Here is a 22031-nt window from a genome sequence, read left to right as displayed (position 1 = left end):
CACACACACACACACACACACACACACACACACACACACACACACTCATCTCACACACACTCATCTCACACACACACACACACACACTCATCTCACACACACACTCATCTCACACACACACACACACATTCTGAACTCTATTGGAGTTAGACAACACGTGTCAGGACCCACTCATTGTTGTAATCATACTCTAGATCTAATATTATCACATGGAATAGATGTTGATGCCGTTGAAATTCTGCAGCAGAGCGATGACATCATCTCATCATTATCTAGTCTCGTGTAAATTACATTTAGCCAAGGCTGCAAAGCCGACTCCGTGTTTCAAATATGTTAGAACTATCACTTCTGCCACTAAAGATTGCTTTATTAATAATCTTCCTGATCAGTTTCATCATCTCAGCATCTCAGATAGCTTAGAAGAACTCGATATTGCGACAGAAACTTTTAACTCTCTCTTTTCCAGCACTTTAGACACAGTTGCTCCGTTGCGCTTAAAGAAGATTAAAGAAAATAGTCCAACGCCGTGGTACAACGAGCACACTCGGCCCTTAAGAGAGCAGCCAGAGAGATGGAGCGCAGTCGAGTCTCCTTCATTTATACAGCGCTTTAACAATATAGTGTCTCAAAGCAGCTTTACAGTGATAACAGGAGATTACAGTAACAGAGAGTGTTTAGGCTTTACAGCAGATCTAGAATAAAGTTATTGTCCAGATAAAGTTAGTTTTGATTGATTCACTTCCGTTGCAAAGATCATTAGTTATTAACTTAGCGGCCGCTAACACACACCGTTCTCACAGGAAACCCTTAACCTAACTGGGCTTGCAGAGCAGGAGAGGAATTTGCAGGACAACCCAGATTTAAAACCTCTGTCTTATCCTCAATTAGCTGCAGAAAATGATTTGTCATCCACTTCTTGATATAATTGACACATTTCAATAACCCATCAAATGAAGCAATGGTGTCAAGCCTTACTGGAAGGTAAAACTGAGAATCGTCTGCATGACAGTGATATGACATGTTGTATTTCTGAGAAATGCGAGCCAAGGGAAGCATATAAAGGGAAAACAATAAAGGTCCCAAAATGGATCCCTGGTGCACACCACACATAACACCACGTCCTACCATACACTCGAGGTCCAACAAAACCAGCACAACTCAAGAGCCTGAATCCAGAGCAAGCAAGATCTCATTTGTAACCCTCAACAGAGCCGACTCAGTGCTATGTAATGATCTAAAACCAGAGTAATGACTTTATGAACTTTTTTTACTTACAAGATTGATAATATTAGGGAGAAAATTATAACTATGCAATCGTCTACTAAAGTATCGCATCAGGCAGTGCATTGTAGTCTCCCTGAGGAAAAATTTCATTCATTTATTGCTATAGGAGAGGAAGAATTTACTAAACTCATTAAATCATCTAAATCAACATGTATGTTAGACCCTATACCGACTAAGCTACTGAAAGAGATGCTTCCAGAGGTCATAGATCCTCTTCTTAATATCATTAATTCGTCTTTGTCATTAGGATACGTACCAAAAACTTTTAAGCTGGCTATGATTAAACCACTTGTTAAAAAAACGCAACTTGATCGTATAGAATTAGTCAATTACAGGCCGATCTCGAATCTACCTTTTCTGTCAAAGATACTAGAACAGGTGGTATCCTCACAACTGTGTTCCTTTCTACAGGAGGATTTCCAGTCCGGATTTAGACCGTACCATAGTACCGAAACAGCTCTCGTTAGAGTCACACATGATCTGCTCTTATCATCCGATCGTGGTTGTATCTCTATTAGTGTTATTCGATTTTAGTGCTGCATTTGACACTATCAACCACAAAATTATTTTAAATAGACTCGAAAATTATGTTGGCATTAGTGGAATTGCACTAGCATGGTTTAAATCATACTTATCTGACCGTTATCAGTTTGTAGCAGTAAATGAAGAGATGTCTCATCGATCACAAGTTCAGTGTGGCGTACCACAAGGCTCAGTACTAGGACCACTGCTGTTCACTCTGTACATGCTACCCTCACACACACACACACACTCACTCTGTACATGCTACCCTTTGGAGATATCATTAGGAAGAATGGCATTAGTTTTCACTGTTATGCTGATGATACTCAGCTCTATTTTTCTTCACACCCTGACGAAACTTACCAACTCACAAAATTAACAGAATGCATAGCTGATATAAACAATTTGGATGACTAGTCATTTCCTACTACGAAATTCTGAAAAAACAGAGATTCTAATTATTGGACAAAAAACTTCCTCACGTAATAATCTAGAATACTGTCTAACACTCGATGGCTGCTCTGTCAAGTCTTCGTCGTCGGTTAGGAACCTGGGTGTGCTCTTTGATGCCAATCTTTCATTTGAAAGTCAAGTGTCTAGTATCTGTAAAACCGCATTTTTCCATCTTAAAAGTATATCTAAATTACATCATATGCTCTCATTGACAAATGTGGAACAATTAGTCAATGCGTTCATGACATCAAGGCTAGATTATTGTAATGCTCTACTGGGTGGTTGCCTAGAATATCAAAATCGACATGCACTCTCTTTCTCTCTCTCTCTCAGTGGAGTGTGTTCCTGTGCTGTGTGAGCTGGTGTCACACACACTCACTCTCTCTCTCTCTCTCTCTCTCTCAGTGGAGTGTGTTCCTGTGCTGCGTGAGCTGGTGTCACACACACTCACTCTCTCTCTCTCTCTCTCTCTCAGTGGAGTGTGTTCCTGTGCTGTGTGAGCTGGTGTCACACACACTCACTCTCTCTCTCTCTCTCTCTCTCTCTCAGTGGAGTGTGTTCCTGTGCTGTGTGAGCTGGTGTCACACACACTCACTCTCTCTCTCTCTCTCTCTCTCTCTCAGTGGAGTGTGTTTTTTTTTTTTTTTTTTTTTGAAAAGGGACAATGTACACTAATCAACATTCAGAACAAATGTAAGAGTACCCGAGTTAGCCACAGGCTAGTTTTCATCGGCAGTCCCCTTGCCAGATGTTATTAGGCATCCTAAAATAAAACTGTTGTAATACAATAAAATTCATTATACAATAAACAAAAGATTAAAAAAATTAGACTGTGTAAAATCACAACCAATCGAGTATACAAGATAAACAAATAAGATCTAAAAATAAATGATAATAGATGATACTGTTATTGTTAGTGGATGGGACCAGCGTCAATGTTGACAGTGTTGATATTCAATAAGCCATTTCTTAACATTAATCTTAAATGAGTAATAGGATGGAGACTCTCTAATTAAAGGTGGTACTGAGTTCCATTGATGTGATGCTGTAAATGAAAAGACGGCTTGACTAAATGCAGTTTTTTTAAATGGTATTGTGCAGTCCCTCCTAGCTGCACCTCTTGTAACTCGGTTTACATTCGATTTAAAATTGATAAGGCCAAATAAAGGCGGAGGAGCTGACCTGTGCATGATCTTATAAACTAAACAGACCTGTCTGTATTTTATGAGGTTTTCCCAACTAAGCAATTTATACTTCTTTAAAATATGACAATGATGGTAATGAGTTGGCTTTTTGTCTAGAATTTTAAGTGCTTGTTTATATAATGATTTCAGTGGTTTTAAGGCTGTAGAGTGTGCGTTGGACCAACTTATCAAACAGTAAGTGATGTGTGAGAGAACCAATGAGTGGATATATACCTTAGCTGCCTCAGTTGATAAGAGGTTTCTGATATACCTAAAATTAGCCAAACTGAACTTTACTTTATTACAGACCCTCTTTATATGGGTTTTGAAGGCAAGATGTGAGTCTAAATGTAGTCCTAAATACTTGTATTCTGAGACAACTTTTAGTCTATGTCCTGAAACGGTAATGTCTTGTTCTGCGTCTATGCGGGAGCTTTTGGATAAAAACATACAAACTGTTTTTGAAACATTCAGTTGTAAACAACAGTGGTTAAGCCAGGATGTAACCTTCACTAATTCATCTGTTAGCTTAATTGCAACCTCTGCAGCAGTCTTACCATGAGTAAAAATAACTGTATCATCAGCATACATTAAAATATCACAATTTTCACATACAAAGGGTAAATCATTAATATATATGCTAAAAAGGGTTGGACCAAGTATGGAGCCCTGCGGCACCCCGGTTGAAAGACATAGGGAGTTAGATTTATAGTTACCAATTTTAACATGTTGAGAGCGGAGTGACAGATAAGATTTGATAAGATTGACCAACTCTGAAGAAAAATTGAAATTCAGTCATTTATACAATAGGATGTTATGATTAACCGTGTCAAATGCTTTTTTTAAGTCAAGGAACACAGCCCCTACCACCCCGCCTGTATCCAGTGATGCCTTAACTTTTTCTATGAAATAACATGTAGCTGTTTCTGTCGAGTAGTTAGCCCTAAATCCAAATTGCATTGGGTGCAATGGAAAGGAGCTATTATTGAAATAATCAATGATTTGTTTGTTAATCAGTTTTTCAAATACTTTCGATACTATAGGTACAACACTGATGGGCCTGTAATTGGAAGTTAGTAGAGGATCACCGCCTTTAAATATAGGGGCCACAACAGCAGTCTTCCATGAATCAGGAAACCTTCCTTGAACCAGTGAAATATTGATTATGTGTGTTAGTGGAGTAACAATTGAAGAATTAATCTCTTTCAGCATAACTGTATCCATACCATAGACATCCTTTGCCCTTGAGGATTTGATAGATGTGACTACTTTTACAACCTCATCCTCTGATACTGATTGTAGTGTTAATGCTGACTCTCTATTATTGGTTATATGTGCATTATTTTGTTGTACTGCAAAACATTGGGCAATAGTATCAACTGACTCAACAAAGTATTGATTGAGGGCCTGTGCCACATCAGTCGGGCTCTCCAAGATTGTGTCATTTACTTTTAGTACAATTGGCTTAGTTATACTAATGTTTTGACCGGTTCATTTTTGAATCTGACTCCATATGGCTTTTGAGTTTCCATTTGAATTTTCAGCAATTATAATGAAAAAGTCCGCCTTAGCTTTTCTCAATTCTCTAGTTACTATGTTTCTTAGCCTAACGAAGTTATACCTATCAAGGGACATCTTTGATTTTGTGGCTATTTTTAAAGCGTTGTCCCGCTCCTTCATTAATTTTAGAACTTTCTCGGTCATCCAAGGAAGACTCTGTTTCTTGTTTTTACATTTAATTCTAATTGAAAATTCATGAATTGTAGATTGCAATTTTTCTGTAAAAATTTGACTGGTCATTTCTAAATCATTTACAGAAAGTAGCTCATCCCATTTTATATTTTTTATGGCTGCCTTGAAGTCATCTTGTTTATTTTTCGGGATGCCAAAAAATTCCTTATTGCCAGCGTTCATAACCCGCCTGCAAGTGAGTTTTCTAGATATAAGCACCATATGATGATCTGATAGCCCAGTTATCATATTGAATGATTTTATGATCCTTTCCGGTCTATTACTAAATATAAGGTCAATTTGGGTACTGGTACTGTTTGTTATTCTTGTTGGACCTTTAACCAATTGAACCAAATTAAAACCATCAAAAATTTGCTTTAGCTTCATTCTTGAGGACTTATCCTCCCAGTTTAAATTGAAATCACCCATTATAATTATTTCTTTCTTAAAATCAAGTTGACATAATACTGTCTTAAGTTTTTTATAGAAACTAATGTTTGAGGAAGGTGGTCGATAAATAACTACAATGGTGTAGGACATCTGAGGCGAAATAATCATATTCAAGGCCACACATTCTAGATCACTTGGATTTTGAAATTTGAATCTCATTGCAATGGATGGTGTTTCTTACATATATCATAACTCCACCCCCTTTTGCATCAGTTCGGTCCCTCCGGTAAATATTATAACCCGGAACTATTAGAGCAGCAGATGGAGAGTTCTTATGAAGCCAAGTTTCCGTTAAACAGAGGAAGTCTAAATTAGACTCTAGTAATATATGATTTATTTGATCACTTTTAGACTTTAAGCTCCGTATGTTTTGGTGGCCGCCTAACATGCCCTTTGGCTTAGCTTTCGGATCCCAAATTATCCTCGAATTGTTCACAGTAGGAAAGACTTTCCACTTCCGGTTCTTACGGATGGCTCTGTTAACTTCCCCACACCTGTTCCTCTTGTACACATGATTGTCCGATGAACCCCCGCGATGCCCGTCACTCGACTGGACATCAAATGTACTCACAAACGTATAGTCACCGCCGGTTTTGCTCCTGGGAAGGGCTGGAGATGCACTCATCACTGCAAGTCTCCCCGGTGGTGATGGCTTGTTCCTGTGCTGCGTGAGCTGGTGTCACACACACTCACTCTCTCTCTCTCTCTCTCTCTCTCTCTCTCTCTCAGTGGAGTGTGTTCCTGTGCTGCGTGAGCTGGTGTCACACTCACTCACTCTCTCTCTCTCAGTGGAGTGTGTTCCTGTGCTGCGTGAGCTGGTGTCACACACACTCACTCTCTCTCTCTCTCTCTCTCTCAGTGGAGTGTGTTCCTGTGCTGTGTGAGCTGGTGTCACACACACTCACTCTCTCTCTCTCTCTCTCTCTCTCTCTCTCAGTGGAGTGTGTTTCTGTGCTGCGTGAGCTGGTGTCACACACACTCACTCTCTCTCTCTCAGTGGAGTGTGTTCCTGTGCTGCGTGAGCTGGTGTCACACTCACTCACTCTCTCTCTCTCAGTGGAGTGTGTTCCTGTGCTGCGTGAGCTGGTGTCACACACACTCACTCTCTCTCTCTCTCTCTCTCTCTCTCTCTCTCTCTCAGTGGAGTGTGTTTCTGTGCTGCGTGAGCTGGTGTCACTCACACACTCACTCTCTCTCTCTCTCTCTCTCTCAGTGGAGTGTGTTTCTGTGCTGCGTGAGCTGGTGTCACTCACACTCTCTCTCTCTCTCTCAGTGGAGTGTGTTCCTGTGCTGCGTGAGCTGGTGTCACTCACATTCACACACTCACTCACTCACTCTCTCTCTCTCTCTCTCTCTCTCTCTCTCTCTCTCTCAGTGGAGTGTGTTCCTGTGCTGCATGAGCTGGTGTCACACACACTCACACTCTCTCTCTCTCTCTCTCTCTCTCAGTGGAGTGTGTTCCTGTGCTGCGTGAGCTGGTGTCACTCACACTCTCTCTCTCTCTCTCTCTCTCAGTGGAGTGTGTTTCTGTGCTGCGTGAGCTGGTGTCACACACACTCACTCTCTCTCTCTCTCTCTCTCTCTCAGTGGAGTGTGTTCCTGTGCTGCGTGAGCTGGTGTCACTCACACTCTCTCTCTCTCTCTCTCAGTGGAGTGTGTTCCTGTGCTGCGTGAGCTGGTGTCACTCACACTCTCTCTCTCTCTCTCTCAGTGGAGTGTGTTCCTGTGCTGCGTGAGCTGGTGTCACACACACTCACTCTCTCTCTCTCTCTCTCTCTCAGTGGAGTGTGTTCCTGTGCTGTGTGAGCTGGTGTCACACACACTCACTCTCTCTCTCTCTCTCTCTCTCTCTCTCTCAGTGGAGTGTGTTTCTGTGCTGCGTGAGCTGGTGTCACTCACACACTCACTCTCTCTCTCTCTCTCTCTCTCTCAGTGGAGTGTGTTTCTGTGCTGCGTGAGCTGGTGTCACTCACACTCTCTCTCTCTCTCTCAGTGGAGTGTGTTCCTGTGCTGCGTGAGCTGGTGTCACTCACATTCACACACTCACTCACTCACTCTCTCTCTCTCTCTCTCTCTCTCTCTCTCTCTCTCAGTGGAGTGTGTTCCTGTGCTGCATGAGCTGGTGTCACACACACTCACACTCTCTCTCTCTCTCTCTCTCTCAGTGGAGTGTGTTCCTGTGCTGCGTGAGCTGGTGTCACTCACACTCTCTCTCTCTCTCTCTCTCTCAGTGGAGTGTGTTTCTGTGCTGCGTGAGCTGGTGTCACACACACTCACTCTCTCTCTCTCTCTCTCTCTCTCAGTGGAGTGTGTTCCTGTGCTGCGTGAGCTGGTGTCACTCACACTCTCTCTCTCTCTCTCTCAGTGGAGTGTGTTCCTGTGCTGCGTGAGCTGGTGTCACACACACACACTCACTCTCTCTCTCTCTCTCTCTCAGTGGAGTGTGTTCCTGTGCTGCGTGAGCTGGTGTCACTCACACTCTCTCTCTCTCTCTCTCTCTCTCAGTGGAGTGTGTTCCTGTGCTGCGTGAGCTGGTGTCGGCGGGGCTGAAGATCTTCTCTCTCTGTGTCTCGTGTTCTCTGTCTCTGCTGACGGTCTCGGCCGGCTGGATCTTCTACCGCCCCCTGCTGGGTGTGATGATAGCACTGCTAGCACTCCTGCCGCTAGTCATCGCACGCGTGCGAGCGCCGGCCAAGAAGCACCAGTGACCCGTGTGAAGTCCAGCAGCACCAGTGACCCGTGTGAAGTCCAGCAGCACCAGTGACCCGTGTGAAGCTTCAGCTTCTCCTGCTCTTCCTCAGTGTTTCTGCCGTGTTCTCCTGCTCAAACATCTAAACACTCTTACATCAACACACATTTACTGGAGAACTGTGAGTTTGTGCCTAAAAGGAGAATATCTGCTAATGGAGCCTTACAAATAATTTTGTTTTACCTTTGAATTTTCTGACTTCATTGGAAGATCTTTGTTCTTGTTTTAAACACATTTTCTCAGAAAACAAGCCTTAATGTCTTCAGTCATGTTTCTTCTCCAGTAACTATCTTGATTTAAGAATGATTAGATATTTGATACAGAACCAATGAGGAAGAAGCTCCTGTTCTTCAGCGTGAGCAGGAACATCATGTACAGTGTGTGTGTGTGTGTGACTGCAGAAATGCTGTGTGTGTGTTCAAGCTCTTTATGAGGTTTATCGTGAACCGTTTGCTGTGTTCCTCAGTGAATGAATGTAAATGTAAAGCAATGCACGAGAAACACCAAACGTCTTATAAAGGCTTTAATACACAAACATACCAAAGTCTGTTTATTGTGAAAGACAAAAGAATGATCTTCAAGTCTGTGGGAGTGTGTGTGCAGGGCTGGTCCGGATGGGTTGCATATGTGTGAGTTTGCGGCTCGAGGCGAGTCTGAAAGCGTTAAATACTGATGTAAACTCTCAGCACTAGAGGAACTGCAGGAGTTGGAGAGGAAGTTCACAGCAGGAGGCACTTGTTGTTCTTCTTGCCCTTGCGCGCCTGCAGCGCCGCCCTGGTGGCCATCTCGAACACCTCACGCACGCCGTCCTTGCTTTTGGCAGAGCACTCCATGTATCCGAAGGCACAGATGCGGTTGGCCATGTCTCGGCCCTCCTCGGGTTTGACCGGCTCCTGCGGGACAGACACACGGAAGATTCACAGGATCTGACAACAAGTTCACAAGGTGTGTGGATTTAACCCTCATGCTTCCCTCATGTTCTGTAACGCATCTTTCCCTCGCGTCCTGTAACGCATCTTTCCCTCGCGTCCTGTAACGCATCTTTCCCTCGCGTCCTGTAACGCATCTTTCCCTCGCGTCCTATAGCGCATCTTTCCCTCGCGTCCTGTAACGCATCCTTCCCTCGCGTCCTGCGCATCCTTCCCTCGCGTCCTGTAACGCATCCTTCCCTCGCGTCCTGTAACGCATCCTTCCCTCGCGTCCTGTAACGCATCTTTCCCCTCGCGTCCTGTAACGCATCTTTCCCCTCGCGTCCTGTAACGCATCTTTCCCCTCGCGTCCTGTAACACATATTTCCCTCGCGTTCTAACTCATCTTTCCCTCGCGTCCTGTAACGCATCTTTCCCCTCGCGTCCTGTAACGCATCCTTCCCTCGTGTTCTGTAACGCATCCTTCCCTCGCGGCCTGTAACGCATCTTTCCCCTCGCGTCCTGTAACGCATCCTTCCCTCGCGTCCTGTAACGCATCCTTCCCTCGCGTCCTGTAACGCATCCTTCCCCTCGCGGCCTGTAAAGCATCTTTCCCCTCGCGTCCTGTAACGCATCCTTCCCTCGCGTCCTGTAACGCATCCTTCCCTCGCGTCCTGTAACGCATCCTTCCCTCGCGTCCTGTAACACATCTTTCCCTCGCGTTCTAACGCATCTTTCCCTCGCGTCCTGTAACGCATCTTTCCCCTCGCGTCCTTTAACGCATCCTTCCCTCGTGTTCTGTAACGCATCCTTCCCTCGCGTCCTGTAACGCATCCTTCCCCTCGCGGCCTGTAACGCATCTTTCCCCTCGCGTCCTGTAACGCATCCTTCCCTCGCGTCCTGTAACGCATCTTTCCCTCGCGTCCTGTAACGCATCTTTCCCCTCGCGTCCTGTAACGCATCTTTCCCCTCGCTTCCTGTAGCGCACCTTTCCCTCGCGTCCTGTAACGCATCTTTGCCCTCGCGTCCTGTAACGCATCTTTCCCCTCGCGTCCTGTAACGCATCTTTCCCCTCGCGTCCTGTAACGCATCTTTCCCCTCGCGTCCTGTAACGCATCTTTCCCTCGCGTCCTGTAACGCATCTTTCCCTCGCGTCCTGTAACGCATCCTTCCCTCGCGTCCTGTAGCGCATCTTTCCCTCGTGTCCTGTAACGCATCTTTCCCTCGCGTCCTGTAACGCATCTTTCCCCTCGCGTTCTAACGCATCTTTCCCTCGCGTCCTGTAACGCATCTTTCCCTCGCGTCCTGTAACGCATCTTTCCCTCGCGTCCTATAGCGCATCTTTCCCTCGCGTCCTGTAACGCATCCTTCCCTCGCGTCCTGCGCATCCTTCCCTCGCGTCCTGTAACGCATCCTTCCCTCGCGTCCTGTAACGCATCCTTCCCTCGCGTCCTGTAACGCATCTTTCCCCTCGCGTCCTGTAACGCATCTTTCCCCTCGCGTCCTGTAACGCATCTTTCCCCTCGCGTCCTGTAACATATTTCCCTCGCGTTCTAACTCATCTTTCCCTCGCGTCCTGTAACGCATCTTTCCCCTCGCGTCCTGTAACGCATCCTTCCCTCGTGTTCTGTAACGCATCCTTCCCTCGCGGCCTGTAACGCATCTTTCCCCTCGCGTCCTGTAACGCATCCTTCCCTCGCGTCCTGTAACGCATCCTTCCCTCGCGTCCTGTAACGCATCCTTCCCCTCGCGGCCTGTAAAGCATCTTTCCCCTCGCGTCCTGTAACGCATCCTTCCCTCGCGTCCTGTAACGCATCCTTCCCTCGCGTCCTGTAACGCATCCTTCCCTCGCGTCCTGTAACACATCTTTCCCTCGCGTTCTAACGCATCTTTCCCTCGCGTCCTGTAACGCATCTTTCCCCTCGCGTCCTTTAACGCATCCTTCCCTCGTGTTCTGTAACGCATCCTTCCCTCGCGTCCTGTAACGCATCCTTCCCCTCGCGGCCTGTAACGCATCTTTCCCCTCGCGTCCTGTAACGCATCCTTCCCTCGCGTCCTGTAACGCATCTTTCCCTCGCGTCCTGTAACGCATCTTTCCCCTCGCGTCCTGTAACGCATCTTTCCCCTCGCTTCCTGTAGCGCACCTTTCCCTCGCGTCCTGTAACGCATCTTTGCCCTCGCGTCCTGTAACGCATCTTTCCCCTCGCGTCCTGTAACGCATCTTTCCCCTCGCGTCCTGTAACGCATCTTTCCCCTCGCGTCCTGTAACGCATCTTTCCCTCGCGTCCTGTAACGCATCTTTCCCTCGCGTCCTGTAACGCATCCTTCCCTCGCGTCCTGTAGCGCATCTTTCCCTCGTGTCCTGTAACGCATCTTTCCCTCGCGTCCTGTAACGCATCTTTCCCCTCGCGTTCTAACGCATCCTTCCCTCGCGTTCTGTAACGCACCTTTCCCTCGCAGATCCAAATCACCCGAAACCCTAAAATTATTTATATATATATATATATATATTAGGGGTGTAACGGTTCACAAAATTCACGGTTCGGTTCGATACGATACACTTGTGTCACGGTTCGGTACGGTTCGGTTCGGTACGTTTTCCATAGGGTACAGCAAAAATAAATAAATGCCAGAGAAATTTCCTTGAATTAAATTTTTTTTTTTTATTATTATTTTATTTAATGAAACTAACATCATAAAGTATGGGTTTTTTTGTTGCTTTTTTACTGAGCAATAATGGAGCTATACTTGACTCTTCTTATTAGCATTTAAAACAAAACAGCTCCTTGGACAAAATGAAATACAATATTGTAGTAGTAGTAGTTCAGATTAACATTTGAGGGCAGCAATAATGTCAAAATAAAACCGACGTAATGTTACCTGAAAGCATTATAGCCCACTATTCCTGACAAACTTCCATACCTTGCAGTTAGTGTTACTACAGCAAATCCATTCCACGGTGAATGTTCCTGATCTGTGGACAGTTCATTCATCGCACGATGTTTCTTCCTGGTTTCCACGTCAGCGCTGTTTGATCCGTTAATAACAGAGAAATGTGCATGTTTCTCACTAGATCTCGCAGCGATGTTATTACTTCAGTGGCGAATTCAAAAAGCATTTGAAATTCAAATGCTTTCTTTTCTGGTCTGGATCTCCTAGCGCTGTGTGGTGTTGCTTGATCAGGCTCGCGCATATAGGGCTCGCGAGTCCCGCTTCACAGGTCAAAACTGATAAACGGTCCACACAAACACAATAAGAGTAGCTCAGTTTCGTTCCTTACATTGCATTTGCCAGATGATGTTGTGGTCGCGCCAGCCTCTATGAGCACGCTTGCCACCCGCGACGCGCCTTCATTTGAAATAACGAAATTTTGGTCGGCAGAAAAAAATGGTCCAACGAACCGTTCGGTACGTAATGCGTACCGAAAACCGAACCGAAAGCCTCGTACCGAACGGTTCGATACGAATTCGCGTATCGTTACACCCCTAATATATATATATATATATACACAAATTTTTGGTCCAGAAAGCTTATTTCTTTTTGATCTTTTTAATGCAAATTTGTAAAAAAAATTTTTTTTACCTTTTTAAATTACTAGATTTGATCAATAAATAATAATTCCTCATTCTTTCAACTTAAATTCAAAATAACTAACAATTTCATGCATAACCCTTTAATTCAGCTCTAAATATCTTACATTGTGTGTGTTTGTCGACCTCTTGTGGATAATAATAATATAAGATGATATTTCATGACTCTAGATGGCCTTATAGTCAAGTCAAGTCAAGTTTATTTGTATAGCGCTTTTCACAATACAGATTGTATCAAAGCAGCTTCACAGTATTCAATTAAAATAATACAACAAAGTTTGTTTCAAGAGGAATTTATTGATTGATAAAATTAAATTAAATATCCCCAAAATATCCCCAACTGAGCAAGCCAAAGGCAACAGTGGCAAGGAACCGAAAAACTCCATCAAGTGACCTAATGGTGTCCTAAAACTCCATCAGGTGACCTAAAGGAGAAAAAAAAACCTTGGGAGAACCCAGGCTCAGTCGGGGGCCAGTTCTCCTCTGGCATTTATGAGCTAGAGGCCGGATTGTAGTTTGAACTGTAGGATTATATGAATGCCTGGCTGAAGAGATGCGACTTTAATCTAGTTTTAAACTGGGAGAGCGAGTCTGAGCAACGAACAGTATCAGGAAGACTATTCCAGAGTTTTGGAGCCAAATGTGAAAATGCTCTCCCTCCTTTGGTGGTTCTGGATATCCTAGGTATGACCAAAAGCCTTGAATTTAGTGATCTTAAAGAGCGCGATGGATTATAGGGCGATAGAAGATCCGTTAAATAGACTGGAGCTAAGCCATTTAGGGCTTTATAAGTCAGTAGCAATACCTTATAATTATAGCTCTATATGAGCTGTTCCTCTGGGTCCTAAAGCCAGTTTACTTCAGTATTCATTCAGATACACATGTAGACATTATAAAATAAATTTTTTGGTAAAGTTTTAGCATTTTTTGTTTGAATTATGAGCCTTTTTAGTTTTTTCTATGTGAACTGAAGCATTCCTCGCACTCCATTCATTCCTAAGGAGGTCAAATTGACCCGAGGATTTGTTACTTTTATATTCCAACCACAAAACTCCTCAAATCCATTCATATTTTTTGGTGTATTCGTGGTTCAAGTGCGACAAAAGTCCTGGGGTCTTGGTTTTAAATATGGACAGACGCCGGACTTGCCTGAACTTCTCTAAACTGGAGAACCTAAAGTTTCAATCAAGCTTATTTAAAGTTTACATTTAAAGTTCCCAATTTTACATTTTATTTTGTCTGAGAATGAACAAATTCAACAGAATTCAGGAAAACGCCAGTAAAACTATAGTGTATTTTTTTTCTTTTTCATACGCAGAATAAAGGAGCGGGGCCTGGTTGAGTTATGGAAAGGGGCGGGACATTTCCCAAACACTCTAAGCGCTCGACCAATCACAGCACACTGCTCCAGCCAACCAATCAGAGCACAGTGTGCTTTTCAGAAGGAAGGGCTTCATAGAGACAGAAACTAAACAGTGTTACTGACAGACTGGGAAGAGAGGAGCAGCAACAATGGAGAATATGAGGAAATAATGTGTTCTGGTGCTCTTTACGACACGGAGGAGTGAGAAACACACCTGCTTCATCTTGAAGAGCTCGCGGCGCGTGTGCTCGTCGTTCCGCAGGTCCTTCTTGTTGCCCACCAGGATAATAGGAACGTTAGGGCAGAAATGCTTGACCTCGGGCGTCCACTTCTCAGGAATGTTCTCTGACGGCCAGAAAAGTCAGAGTTGAGATGAAGCAGCAGCAGAGAGGTGTGTGTGTGTTTGTAATGTGATGTGATGTTGTGTGTGTGTGTGGGGCGAGACTCACCCAGGCTGTCGGGGCTGTCGACGGAGAAGCACATGAGGATGACGTCGGTGTCGGGATAGGAGAGCGGCCGCAGCCGATCATAATCCTCCTGTCCCGCCGTATCCCACAGCGCCAGCTCCACCTAGAACACACACACACGCCAGTCACATGACACACACTTAGTCACACGCCATGCGAGTCACATGACACACGCTAAAGTCACATGACACGCTAAGCCACACGCTCAGTAGGGGTGGCACGGTTCACAAAACCCACGGTTTGGATCACGGTTTTCGGTTCTGTACGGTTCTTGTTGTTATTTTTTCTTTTAATCTTTAACACTCCAAAAATTTACTTCAGCATATGATATATAGGTTAATTATTAATTTATTTATTTCATAAATGGGGCGTTGTTTGCAAAACGCAGCTTAGTGAGCGGTCACCGTGAGGAAACTTTCAGTTTCAGTTCAGTTTCTCCTCGTGTCTCGTCATCATAGGCGTAATCTGTGGGTGGGACATGTCCCCAGCACCACTTTTTGCCAGGGTCGATATCTCGTGGCATGGATGTACCAATACAAATAAATAAAACATCTCCAGTTAACTAGCAAAGTATTCGTTTCGTTCGTTTGTTAAATAAAAAGCAATTTGGCGCTGAAATTTGTTTTTTAATCAAGTGATGAAAGTGCTGGTTGCCGCTGCGATCAGTGGCGCTGATACTGTGTTCTCTTGTGGCTCGTACACACGCCGCACAGTCTTCACTCGGACGCGCACTTCAATCCACTGTGGAGAGACTCTATTCGTTCCGTTGAAATCACAAAACAAAATTCACACAAATCTGTCCCTGCTTGATATACAACCACTGATAAACATAATCGGTTTTGATGAAAAATATATAGGAGTGCGGATTAGAACTCAGAACCTCTGACACGCTGGGCAAAAGTTCTGCCACTGGACCATTAAAGTACATTCGTGAAACAGTCGATCTATGTAGTTATTCACGTGAAAAAACAACATATAGCCTAGTGGAGTAGATCTCATTAAATGTCTAAGTAAACCCAGTGCACTATTTAAATCGGTTGCTGGACATCGTAATGTTATTCTACATACATCTGATTTATGATTTAGCATTGTATTAGCACGGGCACGAGGCTACATTGCGCATGCGTCGAACCGTGCGACGCACACACGCACCGAACCGAGACAAGCGAACCGAACGGTTCGGATGTTTTTGCATGTACTGTGCCACCCCTAACGCTCAGACACACGCTGTCACATGACACATTCTTAGTCACGTCACATGACACACGCTCAGCCGCACGGCAGTCACACACGACACACGCTCAGCCGCACGCCAGTCACACGCTCAGTCACATGACACACGCCAGTAACACGACACACGCTCAGCCGCACGCTAGTCACACGACACACGCTCAGCCGCACGCTAGTCACACGACACACGCTCAGCCGCACGCCAGTCACATGATACACGCTCAGCCGCACGACACACGCTCAGTCACATGACACGCTCAGCCGCACGCCAGTCACATGATACACGCTCAGCCACACGCTAGTCACACGACACACGCTCAGCCGCACGCCAGTCACATGATACACGCTCAGCCGCACGACACACGCTCAGTCGCACGACACACGCTCAGTCGCACGACACACGCTCAGTCACATGACACACGCTCAGCCGCACGGCACACGCTCAGTCACATGACACACGCTCAGCCGCACGGCAGTCACACGACACACGCTCAGCCGCACGCCAGTCACACGCCAGACACATGATACATGCTCAGTCACGACACACGCTCAGTCGCACGACACACGCTCAGTCACATGACACACGCTCAGTCGCACGACACACGCTCAGTCGCACGACACACGCTCAGTCACACGACACACGCTCAGTCACATGACACACGCTCAGCCGCACGGCACACGCTCAGTCACATGACACACGCTCAGCCGCACGGCAGTCACACGACACACGCTCAGCCGCACGCCAGTCACACGCCAGACACATGATACATGCTCAGTCACGACACACGCTCAGCCGCACGCCAGTCACATGACACACGCTCAGCCGCACGCCAGTCACACGCCAGACACATGACACACGCTCAGCCGCACGGCAGTCACACGACACACGCTCAGCCGCACGCCAGTCACACGCCAGACACATGATACATGCTCAGTCACGACACACGCTCAGTCGCACGACACACGCTCAGTCGCACGACACACGCTCAGTCACACGACACACGCTCAGTCACATGACACACGCTCAGCCGCACGGCACACGCTCAGTCACACGACACACGCTCAGCCGCACGGCAGTCACACGCCAGACACATGATACATGCTCAGTCACGACACACGCTCAGCCGCACCCCAGTCACATGACACACGCTCAGCCGCACGGCAGTCACACGACACACGCTCAGCCGCACGCCAGTCACATGATACACGCTCAGCCACACGCTAGTCACACGACACACGCTCAGCCGCACGACACACGCTCAGTCACACGCTAGTCACATGATACACGCTCAGCCACACGCTAGTCACACGACACACGCTCAGCCGCACGACACACGCTCAGTCACACGCTAGTCACATGATACACGCTCAGCCACACGCTAGTCACACGACACACGCTCAGCCGCACGACACACGCTCAGCCACACGCTAGTCACATGATACACGCTCAGCCACACGCTAGTCACACGACACACGCTCAGCCGCACGACACACGCTCAGCCACACGCTAGTCACATGATACACGCTCAGCCACACGCTAGACACACGCTCAGCCGCACGCCAGTCACATGATACACGCTCAGCCGCACGACACACGCTCAGTCACATGACACACGCTCAGCCGCACGGCAGTCACACGACACACGCTCAGCCGCACGCCAGTCACACGCTCAGTCACATGACACACGCCAGTAACACGACACACGCTCAGCCGCACGCCAGTCACATGATACACGCTCAGCCGCACGCTAGTCACACGACACACGCTCAGCCGCACGCCAGTCACACGCTCAGCCGCATGCCAGTCACATGATACATGCTCAGTCACATGATAATATGTGGATAAAAGCTTTATAAGCTTTGGATTAAAGTCTGCCAAATGCATAAATGTAAATGTAAATGTAAAACACAGCAGCAGGTTTATCAAACTGCTGCCCCTTTAAGACCGAACGCATGGACCCCCATTTGAACACGGCTACGTTCATTTGAGATATAACCGACTTTGTTTACTATAGGATACTTGCCAAGATGGGCGTTTTTACATAACTTTGTGTGAATTCGTCCGTACAAGCGCAAGACGTGAAAGACAATTTAATTCAGTATTCGCGCGCTGAGACGCTGGTTTGCGCGCTTCGGATGTTTGCGTTCATGGAACTTCTTGACCTGCACACGGCCTGTAATAATGTAGGAAACCACGCGTTATACTTAAATCAGGTGACAGTTCATGTTTTCCTTTACTTATATACGATTTTTTTTTTTTTTTTTTTTTTTTTTTGCTTTTTAGATAACATAACAAAAACGACATAACATGACAACACAAACTTTGACATAAACATTCACTTATTCACATACAGATAATCAAATGAAAAGAAAGGGACACAAATCAATATATACACCAACAAATACATACAAACCCCCTCCCAAAAAACACAAAAAAAAACACACATTAAGGCCTCCTAGTACAAGACGCATCCAACAATACTTTCCCTTTACATATCTTTACATATACGATTTAGTTTTCATCCAAATAACATGTGCTGAGTGAACGATCAGCAATCAAGAGTATTCAACAGAAGTGCGCTCGCTCGCTCGCTCGATCTCTCTCTCTCTCTCGTCAGTTAACGTTAATAATAATCGACATGCCTCATTTTATTTGCCATTGACATCCGACTGAACAAACTTTCCACTGACGTCTGTTTAAAGGGATGTGCTCGCAAAATGTACGTGGTATCGGTGCGTGGTATCTGCGAATTTTTATGAGTACGAGTATATGAGGACAGTATCGGCCCGATCCCCGATGTCAGTATCGGTATCGGGCCATCCCTAATACATGCTCAGTCACATGACACACGCTCAGCCACACACCAGTCACATGATACATGCTCAGTCACATGACACACACCAGTCACATGATACATGCTCAGTCACATGACACACGCTCAGTCACATGACACATGCTCAGCCACACACCAGTCACATGACACACGCTCAGCCGCACACCAGTCACATGACACACGCTCAGCCCCACGCCAGTCACGACACACGCTCAGCCGCACGCCAGTCACATGATACACGCTCAGCCGCACGACACACGCTCAGTCACATGACACACGCTCAGCCGCACGGCAGTCACACGACACACGCTCAGCCGCACGCCAGTCACACGCTCAGTCACATGACACACGCCAGTAACACGACACACGCTCAGCCGCACGCCAGTCACATGATACACGCTCAGCCGCACGCTAGTCACACGACACACGCTCAGCCGCACGCCAGTCACACGCTCAGCCGCATGCCAGTCACATGATACATGCTCAGTCACATGATAATATGTGGATAAAAGCTTTATAAGCTTTGGATTAAAGTCTGCCAAATGCATAAATGTAAATGTAAATGTAAAACACAGCAGCAGGTTTATCAAACTGCTGCCCCTTTAAGACCGAACGCATGGACCCCCATTTGAACACGGCTACGTTCATTTGAGATATAACCGACTTTGTTTACTATAGGATACTTGCCAAGATGGGCGTTTTTACATAACTTTGTGTGAATTCGTCCGTACAAGCGCAAGACGTGAAAGACAATTTAATTCAGTATTCGCGCGCTGAGACGCTGGTTTGCGCGCTTCGGATGTTTGCGTTCATGGAACTTCTTGACCTGCACACGGCCTGTAATAATGTAGGAAACCACGCGTTATACTTAAATCAGGTGACAGTTCATGTTTTCCTTTACTTATATACGATTTTTTTTTTTTTTTTTTTTTTTTTTTGCTTTTTAGATAACATAACAAAAACGACATAACATGACAACACAAACTTTGACATAAACATTCACTTATTCACATACAGATAATCAAATGAAAAGAAAGGGACACAAATCAATATATACACCAACAAATACATACAAACCCCCTCCCAAAAAACACAAAAAAAAACACACATTAAGGCCTCCTAGTACAAGACGCATCCAACAATACTTTCCCTTTACATATCTTTACATATACGATTTAGTTTTCATCCAAATAACATGTGCTGAGTGAACGATCAGCAATCAAGAGTATTCAACAGAAGTGCGCTCGCTCGCTCGATCTCTCTCTCTCTCTCTCTCTCGTCAGTTAACGTTAATAATAATCGACATGCCTCATTTTATTTGCCATTGACATCCGACTGAACAAACTTTCCACTGACGTCTGTTTAAAGGGATGTGCTCGCAAAATGTACGTGGTATCGGTGCGTGGTATCTGCAAATTTTTATGAGTACGAGTATATGAGGACAGTATCGGCCCGATCCCCGATGTCAGTATCGGTATCGGGCCATCCCTAATACATGCTCAGTCACATGACACACGCTCAGCCACACACCAGTCACATGATACATGCTCAGTCACATGACACACACCAGTCACATGATACATGCTCAGTCACATGACACACGCTCAGTCACATGACACATGCTCAGCCACACACCAGTCACATGACACACGCTCAGCCGCACGCCAGTCACGACACACGCTCAGCCGCACGCCAGTCACGACACACGCTCAGCCGCACGCCAGTCACATGACACACGCTCAGCCGCACGCCAGTCACATGACACACGCTCAGCCGCACGCCAGTCACATGACACACGCTCAGCCGCACGCCAGTCACATGACACACGCTCAGCCACACGCCAGTCACATGACACACGCTCAGCCGCACGCCAGCCGCACGCCAGTCACATGACACACGCTCAGCCGCACGCCAGTCACATGACACACGCTCAGCAGCACGCTCAGTCACATGACACACGCTCAGCCGCACGCCAGTCACATGACGCACGCTCAGTCACATGACACACGCCTGCGCTGCTAACCTGCTTGCTGTCCACCTCAATGTCGGCCACGTAGTTCTCGAAGACGGTGGGCACATAGACCTCGGGGAACTGGTCTTTACTGAAGACGATGAGGAGGCAGGTCTTCCCGCACGCGCCGTCCCCGACGATCACCAGCTTCTTACGGATCGCCGCCATCTCTGAAAACACATGCGCAGATTAATATCATACGTTCATGTTTCCCTGCAAACCAAACCCACAGGCCACAACCTTGGTGTTGTTAATGCCGTAATCTACAGTTTGAGCTGCAGAATTATATTTCATGTTAACTATATATTTATTTATATTTAATTTGTTCAATATTAAATTAATTCAATAATATACACATACACATATTAACAATATAACTATATTTTTATTTATAATCTAACTAAACAGAATGCAGCCTATAAGGAGATTTAATGTTTTTGCATCTTGACTTTATTCATGACAACCAGATTTCCTGATCAAATATGACGTACATTACAAAAAAATGATAAATCAAGTGTAAAAATGGCACGCAAATTAAAGTCACACAATAGTCAACAGGATAATTTTTTTACCATGTGAAATATTATTATGATCATTGTGTAAGTGAAATGCGCTGCTGCTCGTTAGATTTCATGAGATTCGCCCGTTAAATGCTGACACATTAAAAATACTGTGATGGAAAAACTAAAAATGAATGAAAGCAGCGCTGCTAATTCAGCAAGAGTTTCATATGATCAACACGCAGTTGTTTTTAAATGTGTGTTTATACGCTGCTATCTGACCGGGTTAGAGTCAGTTTCATTTCAGGAATAAATGCAGATTATTACAGCGTAAGGGTGAATAATCTTATTATTATGTCACTCAAAAAGGATTCGTTTCTCATTTACATAAACGCCTTTTGTTTTTATTTTAAAAGTTTGTATTTATTTTCAATGTGGCAAACTGTCTTTGCGAAGCTAACAGCTACACCACCGGAAGTGATCGACTCTTCTCAGTAAAGTCATCATTCAAACCATCGAACATCAAGGACCCGACCCTCTCTCTCCGGCAGGTGAAGTTTAATGAGAGTCTTGATCTTTTTTAAAGCTTGGAAAAGCGGAGGGGAAATCTAATTAAACTCGGTCTCACCGTCAGTTTAACTCGGCTCAAGTTTTCCGGGTCGGTTCAGTGCGCGCGCCTGAAGCCTGACACAACCAGACAAGATGGCGGCTGAACAATCAACCCGTCAAACTAAGAGTCCTCCACAGACGCGTCA

At 45.6% G+C, this 22031-nt stretch overlaps 2 protein-coding genes and 1 long non-coding RNA gene across 4 annotated transcripts in view; 1 reads left to right on the top strand and 2 right to left on the bottom strand.

Moving 5' to 3' along the window:
- LOC309475872 overlaps nt 1-2586 on the bottom strand; it is a 2707-nt gene extending 121 nt beyond the window's left edge. Inside the window, exons 1-2 of the long non-coding RNA XR_014197883.1 lie at nt 105-2586; nt 1-49 (exon numbers count right to left, since the gene is read on the bottom strand). The exon at nt 1-49 is cut by the window's left edge and continues 121 nt beyond it. This is a non-coding gene — a long non-coding RNA (uncharacterized lncRNA). The remainder of the gene's footprint in view (nt 50-104) is intronic.
- The window catches only part of tmem43 (transmembrane protein 43), a 17517-nt gene extending 8607 nt beyond the window's left edge, over nt 1-8910 (top strand). Inside the window, exon 12 of one of the 2 annotated variants that reach the window (XM_082138751.1) lies at nt 8130-8910. In XM_082138751.1, the coding sequence (XP_081994877.1) occupies nt 8130-8332 (203 nt within the window). In that variant the 3' untranslated portion in view covers nt 8333-8910. Of the gene's footprint in view, nt 1-2664; nt 2775-8129 lie in introns of those variants that run through there. The other variant, XM_082138752.1, reaches the window with a different exon arrangement.
- On the bottom strand, nt 8884-22031 carry LOC309475837 (rho-related GTP-binding protein RhoA-B). Its single transcript, XM_082138778.1, has 5 exons — nt 21905-22031; nt 20789-20946; nt 14684-14804; nt 14449-14579; nt 8884-9266 (listed from the first exon to the last, which is right to left on the bottom strand). Exons 2-5 carry the CDS (start codon nt 20942-20944, stop codon nt 9093-9095), a joined length of 582 nt encoding a protein of 193 aa, XP_081994904.1. The 5' UTR covers nt 20945-20946; nt 21905-22031; the 3' UTR covers nt 8884-9092.

The sequence above is a fragment of the Leuciscus leuciscus genome (genome assembly GCF_965113295.1).
Source record: "Leuciscus leuciscus genome assembly, chromosome: 15".
Lineage (NCBI taxonomy): Eukaryota > Metazoa > Chordata > Actinopteri > Cypriniformes > Leuciscidae > Leuciscus > Leuciscus leuciscus.
This window is presented reverse-complemented; position numbering and strand designations above follow the sequence as displayed.